Raw genomic sequence first — 11,211 nt, forward strand, 5'->3', positions numbered from 1 at the left:
GACCAATTATTGATTAATGCAGAGACGATTCCATGTCAAATTTTCCGAAAAGTGCCCCAAATTACTGCACCCAATGAGGTATGGGACTTCAGAGTAAACAAAAGCTGTCGCACCAGACGATTGGTCAGTTCAGAGAGGTACGTCGGAAACGCAACACGATGTGCCATGAAAGAAAATGGCGAGACATACCGCCAAATCTGATACTGCCGTTTGGAATGACACAACGGACTGATCGAAAAGATTCTTGTAAACGTTCAATCCTTTAACCAATGCGTCTAATCGTTGTCGTTCGAGAATTCGGAGATTCTGTATGGACTGGACAGAAAAGGTGTGCAGAGAAATGTAAGTGAGGTAGGTCATTTGAGCATGTAGAGCGTGGGTGTTGAGACAGTGTAAGAGAAATGTTGAAAAGTGAATAAATTTCCTCCGTTTTAAAGTAGTTAATGAAGAGACATTTTCTAGTCTGTTAATGACACTAAAATTAATCACAATTTTGAGGGTGAAATGGGTTTACAACCTCCTTATGAGGGTCCACTCGCAGTTATAAGTCGTTACCCCAGATACTTCACCATTCAGTTACGTGATAAGACTGATACAGTTAGTATTGATCGTCTGAAACCAGCTTATACTGATTGTATTGATTCACCCTCAAAAGTGACAGAATTACCGAACTGCAAGTTTAAGTCCGACTCAACGGAATCAACAACGACCTCGTCGTCAGCCCAATTCACTCCGACTACTAGCACACGCATCACACGTTCTGGCAGACACGTTCACTGGCCAGACCGTTTCGTCCCAACTTAACGACCTTTGCATTGTATTGAAAACTATTTTTCACTTTTACCAGCGGGAGAGTATTTGTTGGTTACCATCCCCTCAACGTTTATCTTCGACCACTTTACCAGAGTTTGGTTACCATCCTTTCAACGTCTATCTTTGACCACTTTACCAGAGTTTGCTTACCACCCCATCAACGTTTATCTTCAACCGCTTTCACAGTCCGATTACTATCTCATTAATGTTTACCTTCATCCACTCATATAATCTGTTCAACGCATGCACACCCGCTGTTTCATTCCTGTCCGCATTAAGACGAACATGCGCCCCACGACTAACCAAGAGTGTTGGAATCTTATCCTAAGACAAACAATGCAAGCGCATCCTCACTCACAACATATATATATGCGGAACAACGATCCCACAGCCCGACGCTTGTCAGTTCACACAGCGCCTTGACCAGACCATTTCAAGCCGACGCACGACTCACTGTGCAGGAAAAGTCTGGGCTCGAAATCGTTTTGGATTAAACGACAAAGAACAGGCCAGATTTCAACACACTCGGTCAAGACCACATTCAATTCCACGGCGTCCCACAAACATTGGCTGCATCGGCTACAACTTATCAAACGAAGAACTTGATAAGTCTCATACTTCTTTTGTCCATTATTCAGTTGTAATTTGTGTCTCTGGTAGCCACTATACATAACTGTTTATTGTTAGTGCTATTTCACCTTCTGATATTACTTCGAGTAAAAATACAATAGCACCTACAGACTTGATAGTGTATACTGTACTGCCATGCAATCAAGAATTTGGAGGGAGGAATTTGAAACTCAGTGCGATAAATTGCTTGATAGCGGATAGTAATCAACAAGCGCAAGCAGTTGTTGCAAGCTGTTTGATACCACTTCGACGGTCCCAAAGAGTTTGTCTTAATGCCAAGTGAGCGAAAACTATAATTTGCCAACGATGGACGCACTTAACACGACAGCTGGTCAATAAAGCCATTCCAGTTATGAAAGTTACGGTTTGAGTCTCTGAAAGGCCCTAAGATAAACTTGAAAGGGGGAACACTGGGTGGACACGTTTTTTCAATGATTAATTCTGGTCGATTTGGGTTATATATGGAATTAAATTTAAAGCAGTGAGCCAATTACAACAAAGCAAAGATGGGATTCGGAAAATCAGCGTGTCGATCATGGCCAAGGTAACCCAACATTAAGCCATCTGTAGAAGATATAACCTGGTGTGTTATCGTGAGACAAGAAATAAATACCAGGTCAGTTTAGCTGGGGGTTTAGGCCAATTCATTTTCTGCGTAGGCAGTAATTACCAAGGCAAAATGACTGCTTCAGATTGGTTTAAAAGACGATCCAAAAACTTTCCTGACGAAATAGCGGTTGGATGCTTCAACCATGAGTTCTGTTCAGTCAGGTAATAGGAGCTTACCTCGATAGACTGGTCTACTCATGTACACAGTGATCCTTGAGTATCACTGCAGAACAAAGCCAATTTAATCAAGCGCGAGTGTGCTGGAGTCGATCAGGTTGGAACTCATTAGCGATAAGTGCTCTGCCATTACACTTTGGCCCAAAAAACCTGATGAACACAGAACATGTGTTTGACGATGTCTCGCTCTACCCATAGTGTACCATAGTAGACAAGCCATTGATGGCAACAAGTAGCTATGAGATATGCCGGCTGACGACGTTTAGTGCTGCAGCATCAAATCGCCTGCCCCTTAATGGAAGACAGCGCTGGTTTGACAAGAAATACCAGATACAGCTTACTCAAAAGAAAGGTCATACTGACTCTACTCTCGTTTGCGTACTGGCCACCTCGCAACCTACTCTCTGACAGTGTAAAGATCAGTTCACTGCTTGTAGTAAGCCTTCCCGACAAGCATCGATACAAATGGCGGAAACAGGTTTAAGCACCACTGCAGGTAGCTGAATATTTAACAGAAAACAATGACCATAAAGGTCTAAAGCGGGCCAATACAGCTGAGGCTGACAATAGGAGTGGTAATAGACCGAGCGTGACGTTTTGCGGTGAACAAATGGGAAGACGATGCACAGCCACTGGGTACAACAAACTACCAAAATGTTCCATCGACTAACGCGTAAAACCTGGAAACTGAGAACTTGCGATTTCAAAAGTTAACTCACGTCGCGGTCTGAATAGGTTGTTTGTTAGTGCGTATGCAGTAAATATGCATATGCAGATAAAATCAAAACGTTATCTTTCGGCGATTGGACCAAATGATATTCTTCGACTAACTAGCATGGGGGATATTGGCTGAACGACCACGCACGAGATGAAATAGACTACACTTCCTCGGGCATCAATAAATTACATCACCATATGTTAAAAGTACAGGTTACAGTTGAACCAACCAGTTCATGCATTTTTTTCCGAAGCTCTTCAAAATCCTGTACGTACGCTGCGCGTTTGGCTAAATCGTCCGCCTCTTTTGGATCAGCAGTGTTTTGATCAACTTCAGCCACATAGAGTGGCTTTAGATGTTTTTTAACTTCCTCAGGATTTTTGTGAAGTGCCCGAAACGCTTCCTGTCGGGAAACGATTAAATTAAACGGTTTCAACACTAACTTACTGTGGCATCTTGACCACCAAAATGTCCGAGGATCGTCCTTCCACCAGGATGACGATACTGCCAGTGAGTCACGTCATAAACGCTGTTTTCAATAACAATCCACCTATCTGACACTGAAGTGTGCTTCTTCACCTCACTCCAAGGAACCGCTTGGTTTTCGTTTCTTTCTGGCTTGTCCATCTAAAACTAATGGAAGCACAGAGCAGGCATTCAGACATACTGGATTTATTGAAATGGTCTTCGAGGAAGTATTGAAAGAGCTAAGCAACGGGGCATCCGAGGGCTTAACGATTGATTAGCAGGTAAAATGTGTCAAACCAACGAAAAGATTGTTTCAAAGGTGGCAAAGAAGAGGTTAGAAATTTCAGTCTGAGAGAACGGTTTACCCTATATATACGCAAGATTTCCAGCAGAGAATCATAGTTGTGTGGTCTAAAGTACTTAAGGTCCACACCCTTTCCTCAACATGTAGTAGAAAGTCTCAGAACAAGATGACCACTCTCAGCAAAACATTTCAGGGTATATCCAGAGTGTCCGCTGCGAGCAAAACTTCTCGAGAATGTAGCTAATCGAACCCACATATTATGCAACCAGTTTAGGACAAGCCACAGCGGTGATTATGGTGTAACCAAACCTGTTAAGACCAACTTTGCAACATTGTAGTCCGTGAGGCTTTCAGAAAACCCTAATGTGGGAAGCTTAGGAAAAGAGTACTACCAAGCAGGAACTAATGTCTGTCCTTACTTGTGAAGATACTCACTGTGAACAGACAAGATCCGTGTGCCAACTTGTCGGCCAATAAATTGACACGGACCTATCAACCACAGACACCGTAGTCTGATGAAAGGCGCTCAAGTTTGACCAGCCTCTTAGGCCTCTCGGATATGGTTACATGGATGGTAGTTCAGACAAACCGTCTAAACGTACCAAGTGGCTTCAAGTGATCCTACACAGAATTCTCATCGTTGAGCTGAAACTGCGTGGAATGCATGGCTAATTCGCTGATCGGATCAGTGACACCGTATGACTCACACGTGGTGAGTCGCTGTTTGTAGAAGCTGTAGCATCCAGCTAGGTTCGGCGTCGGGCTGCACTTCATACTTTACTGAATGCCTACTCTCGGCAGCGCACTCAGCCTGTTAGTTAACCTCGAACCCTGTGGTCACGCCACCGTCAGCATGCTCTGTTTTGTATAATCCACCTGGTTGAATCCCGTTATGGTATGGGGTTGGCTGCAAACAATCGCACAAGAGGAAAGCACAGACACCAAATATACTCATCGAACGAACTTCTTCGAACTTCGGCTTTTAGCTGGCCAACCATAAGCCAGAATAACAAGAGTTCTTGTTAATAAAAGAAGCAGGGCGAATTTAAACCGAAAGTGCTTTGCTTGACTTCCAGGAAATGCATCATGAGAGGATACGCCGGTACAAACAACAATTGATTGCCGTACCAACGTGTACACATCGCAATTCGGCCAGTAAAACTAACGGTGCAGAAACAATCATTTCCTGGAACCGAGTTAAGTAGGTGAATCTCAGTTGTGGAGGTGAGGGCAGGTTCCTCTGGTAAGTGAAAAGTGAAGAGAAAATGGCGAAATGATGGAACAACTCGACATTCATCCCTGTGAAACTTGAGGGATGTGAACTGACCACCGCCACAGGCACAGTGAGGCAAGACGTAGGATTTCCGATGAAAAAATTATGATCTCGTTCTTTAAGGACATGTAACCGATCTGACCTGCGTTGTTCACCCACTAATTTAGCTGACGATGTTTTATTTAGCCGTAACTGTCTAACCTAGTCTTGGCCACGACCAGTAAAGTGCCAGGATGATATGGTAACCTGAGAGCTAATTACGTTTCCCTCTCAAGATATGCAGAAAAATAGCGAGCGTCTATTATACAACGGAAACAACGATGGAGGGACTGAGTGGTCGTTGGCCATTTTGCACCAATGGTACAACTGATGCCAGGGCTTTGACCCGGAGAACCCACTAAGTTGGACATCCAGAGCAGTACACATACTGAGAAGGTGGTTACAATCCAACGGTTACCTTCTAGCAATTGATTATAGAAACGAAATACATCGGAGACTTGACGATAAACTAGGCCCAAAAGTGCAAGATTCTTCTCGCATAAAACTTGTCTCCGTAAGGGGTGTGGTAATTCATGTTCACAGCCAAAAATGAATATAGCTTGGCAGTAGAGCTAATTGGCCAGACACAAAGAAATGGAATATGCGCCTGTTACGACCATTGATTTGAGTCGCGTCGATAGAGGCTTGTGTGCCACAAAATATGAAGTGCAGCAAAATGATTGGTAGAAAAATGAACACCAAGTTAGCAGAATAAAGATCTTGTCGGAACAGGAGAGATACAATAGACAACTGAAGCATGGATATTATTGGTTTGAATTTGAGCTACTTCAAAAATTGTTGCAGCAAGACACATTACTTAAGGTTGATCACCCTAGAAAACGTGTTTCCTTATCAAATGAGCTGGAGCAGTGGTAATCTTCAAGGTGCCAAACGCTCGGCTAACACTGCACGTTTACAGCAGGTTACATGCATGCCAACAGAACTCATCGAAACAAATGAGTCAGCCAGCCTCATAGATTAGTTTACAATTAAATTTAAGTTAATTTAATTAAATTTAATTAAGTTAAAATATGACTCCCAGTTCAGCGCTAGTCACACATCACAAGTATGACGCGTTGTCCCCCTAGACCCAAGCAAAGTAAGAACAATATTGTGCACGCAGTCTAAATTGACAAAGCGCTCATCAACAGAAATTAAAAAACTGCCCGACCGCCAATCAAATGTGCCCATTCTTAGCAAGCTGGAAGGTATATGAAGAATATAGACACCCGGTTCATCGGACAGAAGTATCGAGTCTTCACGGTACGACAACTATGACGTAGCGCAAATCCCAAAAGTGGGAATTTTCGACTCTGGAGCTGCCTACAACCTCAATGACTTGACAACACGCAGGAAACTTCATCTATTTAATTCAGCCAGGATATGTCGGTATCAACTGGAAGTTCACTGGAGATTAATGCGAGACACAACGCATCTGGAACAAAGAGGGCATCTGTTCTGTCTTTCAAATCTCCTAATATAGGTCGCCTGGAAAATGCTACCGATGAATGTATTAAGTATCAAACGTTGGGTGCAAGAATGCCTTGCCTGTACTGATTTTTGGAAAATTCACTGGAATACGGCAATGATTTTGAGTGTTTAGTTTTCATAGAGTCACATTCTGGAGGTCAGTTGATAGCGACAGAATCAAATGCAATCGTAGGATTAACATCACACCTAATACGTTTGGACCCATGGACATCACAGTCCATTTTGATGCTCTATATGCGATGGGATCTGAAGCATCTAATTTAAGGAAGTGAACAACACTGAACCATAACTAATGGCTTATCGATTACGCGTCACCTGGAATGTCACGTACCATCTGGAAAATCCGCCCCATCCCTCGCATTGATCTCAAATCAACGTCACTTTTCGGATTCTCCAAAACTCACTTACATGCGTGACTTGTGGACGAGAATGTTTGGTGCGGGGTCCCTCCACTCAATGTCAACCCGGTCGCTGCCTTCTTGATTCACAAAAAACGGCCAGACGCGCGATCCAGACACTTTTCACTAAAGCGCGAGACTTAGGAAAAGAACGGTTCAAGTTCTTTGATGGCTGACCGTATCGATCCCTGTCCATGCATACCATGTGACAGCTCATCACATCCTCAGCGCAGACACGCAAACAACCACGGTCACTTATTGACACAATTGCCAGAATCAGACATTCGAGTGTTTGCCTGCTGCAAATCGGTTTCACCTCCAAGCGTCTACCGCTTAACTAATTCCAAACCCGATTCTCTTTGGAAACGTGTCAATGGTTCTGCTCTCCGTTTACAACTCAAAGATCCACAATACGAACAGCACACCAGTTCGCCAGACGAGACCGCGATGACGTATAAGTCAACACAACAGATTGATCGAAGTGTTAGATCTTGTGTCACTCATATCCGATGAAGTTGTGCTCATTCCGATCGTAGAAGATTCCCGTAAACCGTTCACAGGCCACAATATCCACTAATATGATTTTATCGGATGCCAGACTAAAGATTTGTGCATTCTTGTCTAGGTTTCCTACCCGTATACATGGCAGCTAGATCCCCCTCATATTTATTTTTGCACCAAACGTGCGTGTTATTCGGACTTTCGCGCTGCAAAATGCATTATATCGTCTCGTGTTTCACCGAGGCGCTTTCTATATACTAAGTTTGGATGAGCATTCAAACTACATCCCTTGTATCCCACAGACCCGCTTGGCAAGTCTGATTACCGCAAGCCCTTAAAGTATCACCTGCACCCGTATGCTAAGTCAAACGGTGATACCTAAGTAGAGAAACGCTTCGAGAAGAAACAAATGGAAAACAAGTTTTCCAGCTTCCCTTTCAAGTCGGAATTGCGACTGTTGACACACCTTTGTAACATGGTGTTAAACCTTTCCGTTTATCTGATGACTTGATAATGATACGGAGATGTTCGTAATCAGTAGATTCCTCAGTTCTCCATCATCATTTTAAACTTCCTTGATTTTTCACGTATTGCAACCCATACGATAACATTTTTCCTGAAGGCACGTTACCATTCGGCATGAAGTCGTGGTCGACTCAAACAGCCGTGTAGAATAATTCATAACGACGACTGAGTGTATCCTGTTTGGGCTTGACGGTGAGGAACTGAACTCACATATCCCCTATACTTATGCCGATCGGCAAAGTATGGCTGAGTGTATCAGCGGTCTTTGTCTCTCCGTTTCTTTCATTGCTGGCCATCCGGACGAACAGTGACTGACATTCTAGTGCGTTTGCGGCCACAATAGGTCACAGCAAATACTCACAAATCCGGTCCTGGCCGATATGTACTCGATAATGTCACTCACAGCAGGCGGTGCCCACGTTCCATTGGGTTTTCAAGCCATTGCGGATGTTCACTTTAGACATATGCATTTCACCTTCCGCAACCAGAGCACTGCAGTAGGTCAGGTGTTGCTGCTTTGAGACGGTGATCCAAACATTAGATGCTAAATTAAGCCTTAGGATGCGGAATACATCATTTTAAGGTTCGTTTCTCTTTAACCAAACAATGCACCCAAATCTGCAAAGTTGGTTGAGCCTACAAGTTCATCAGCCTCCCAATCGAGTCGGGGAAGCGAGTCTTAGACAGCACTGTCCTGACCACCGGCATACTGTACCGCAAAGTTGAATTACTGAAACTTCATTAACTATCTGGCTAGTCTTCTTAGCTGGCATGTCTTGACGGTGAATTGTCTAGCAGCACGTTACTTGCTTTATTTGCCAATACCCAAGAAACTTGAGACGTTCTTTCCCGTTTGCCAAATACCTTTCGTTGTTGTAAACAACCGCCTCGCATATCCCATGAGTCCTGACAGGTGCGACAGAAGCGCCCCATTTCCGATGCCAATAATGCCTACTGCATGAAATTCACCAGTGGCTTGATATGATCCACTACACATAAAACCGAAACACCCACCTTATGCATGGAATATCTCTACAACCTTATGCATGGCATACTCCCAGTAAACTGGCCAGGTGTAATCGCTTTCTTGTGGTCGCGCTTTCCCCAAGAGGACCCAAAGAAAGCGGGTGAAGTCGGTACTCAAAATTAACGTTTGCCTCTTATATTACATTATATTCCGTGACACGTGCCATGCTTCATTGAGAATTTGGATGACGAAGCTCCTTCGAATTCGCCCGTCGCGTGTTCCGTGAAGAAGACTGTCTTTGGTTAACCAGCCGGCTTCAAGATAGGTCTGTAGACCGAGGACAAATCGACATCGGTCCCCTCGCATTGAAACGGACCATAGAAGTTGTGGTAACAAGTGAATATAGTTCAGAGTGACCAACTCTCGAGAGTGTCTAAATGAGTTTTCCTCCGAAAATTAATAATGGAACAATTGGTATCATTACGACTGAATTTTAAAAGGATGAGGCTTCAAGCAGGTGGCATGGGAGGAAGACCTGTCTCTCAGAGCCAGCCACAGACCGCTCAATATAATAATATAAGTTGAGTATACAAGGCACTGGGGCAACCAACAAGGCGGCACATGAGCACGACGTAAAGCGGCTAGTGAGCAAAGTATTGAAACGCCTCTAGAACGTCAAGGTCAGAACAGATCTGATTACATGTATAAAACTCGCACCTTGTGGGTTGCGCTGGTTTCACTTTTTTCCTGCATATACCGCGGAAACGTAACGCAGCTTCCATTCATGATTGACATGTGTTACCGTTGGGTTTATGAACCTTATTTGATACGACGTGGGAAAATGTGGACACAGTTTTTTCAGGCGCGACAAATCTAATGGAAGTCCTCCATTCTGATAGGTATTGGTTTATGGCGTGCTCAGAAATATGGTATTCGCAATCAGCTTTGGAGTGTGTTTTGATCAAGTGACAGAGTACGGAATATTAGTGATGGTTTACACCATAACCTCTTTTAATCCATCAGGTCACACGCAGATAAGTTACATAAGGAAACAAGATTTTTAAGCCTTCTTAATATCGCCTTCTCATTTGCAAGCGTTTACTTTACTTATACGTACAACGGTGTTGAAGAACCCTGGGAAGAATTAGCAACGGTTGGAGTTGACTTTGACTGCTCCAGTGATCCTGTGCGGCGATAATCAGGCTGCCACTCATGATACACGTAGTACTCAAAATACAAAAAGGTTGTATCAACAGTTGGCTACTTGAATGCCCGTTAAAGGGTGGCTTAGGAGTCACTGTAAGTGACCGAGTGCCATGGCGTCAAATAATTCACAGTTCGTATCCGGAGTACCATGAAAATGTATTACTGATGATGATTAGTTAAAGTCGGTGGCAATTAAAAACTTTCTTAGAACCTGGTGAGCAAGCGACACCGTTTTGTTCGGTCACTCAGAAATGGCCTCGAACGCCCCAAACACACCCAACGCAACGGATTCCCCCTGGCTGTAGCCGAGTTAAATCGACATCGCAGTTCGTTGTCGTCACTCGTACGAACTAGTCCAACAAACGAGCTCCTTGGTGGCTAAGTCCTCACACTTCCAAAATTACGCAGCTACTCCTGGCCTGATCTGAGGCCTGTTGATCAAATGACGGTCAGAGCGTTCATGGGTAAATCTTACCGAGTGTAACCCCGTGTATCTCTATCTGAATATATTGCATGCATATCGAGTAGAAGCCCACCAACAATTATTTGCTGTGTCCACATACTACATCGGCGGCCTCAGGTCGTCCGAGGATGCATGATGTGGGTGGCATACCGCCTTGCATGATCAGACGTTTAAAGTCAAAATGAAATATGATTGGGGGGCTTGCGGGTAGCGCGGGTTGCACAAGCAGAGAACCATGTCATAAACAGTGGGGAATATCCGATGAAAAAAATAATAATAGGTTTCTTTCCCAACTTGTTTAGAAAAATGGGCATGAGGACCGACTAGTTCAAACACAGCCAGCTGGCAGAAAAAAAGCTGAAAAACATTGCTGGCCATGAGTGACCTTTGGCGGTTAGGTAAAGCCGTGGGCTAGAAGCACACCCAAAATTTCTCTGAAACCGTGGTTCGAAGAAGGAAAACTTTAACATAAATTTTTAACATTTGATGGTATTTTTTCGGGCGTATGAGATCTTCCCAAACGGCTGCAGTTTTGTTGAAAGTTGTTTAAATCTACTCAATCTCCACGATATTCAAAGCCCGCGATATTCATATTTTAATGCCTGCTAGGGCTGTTAAGCAGAATGTGG

At 43.8% G+C, this 11,211-nt stretch overlaps 3 protein-coding genes across 3 annotated transcripts in view; 2 read left to right on the plus strand and 1 right to left on the minus strand.

Moving 5' to 3' along the window:
* Positions 1 to 3,574, minus strand: part of T265_12033 (hypothetical protein) — a gene marked incomplete at both ends in the record, with an annotated part of 31,697 nt that extends 28,123 nt beyond the window's left edge. The window contains 2 exons of the mRNA XM_009178938.1: positions 3,177 to 3,350; positions 3,395 to 3,574. Of these exons, the coding sequence (XP_009177202.1) occupies positions 3,177 to 3,350; positions 3,395 to 3,574 (354 nt within the window). The remainder of the gene's footprint in view (positions 1 to 3,176; positions 3,351 to 3,394) is intronic.
* The window catches only part of T265_12034 (hypothetical protein), a gene marked incomplete at both ends in the record, with an annotated part of 8,984 nt that extends 2,396 nt beyond the window's left edge, over positions 1 to 6,588 (plus strand). The window contains one exon of the mRNA XM_009178939.1: positions 6,515 to 6,588. Coding sequence (XP_009177203.1) covers positions 6,515 to 6,588 — 74 coding nt within the window. The remainder of the gene's footprint in view (positions 1 to 6,514) is intronic.
* A 500-nt stretch (positions 6,589 to 7,088) lies between these two features.
* Positions 7,089 to 7,433, plus strand: T265_12035 (hypothetical protein; the record flags this gene model as incomplete). Its single annotated transcript, XM_009178940.1, has 1 exon — positions 7,089 to 7,433. One exon carries the CDS (start codon positions 7,089 to 7,091, stop codon positions 7,431 to 7,433), a length of 345 nt encoding a protein of 114 aa, XP_009177204.1.
* Positions 7,434 to 11,211: the final 3,778 nt, after the last annotated feature.

Source organism: Opisthorchis viverrini (assembly GCF_000715545.1).
Source record: "Opisthorchis viverrini unplaced genomic scaffold opera_v5_739, whole genome shotgun sequence".
Lineage (NCBI taxonomy): Eukaryota > Metazoa > Platyhelminthes > Trematoda > Opisthorchiida > Opisthorchiidae > Opisthorchis > Opisthorchis viverrini.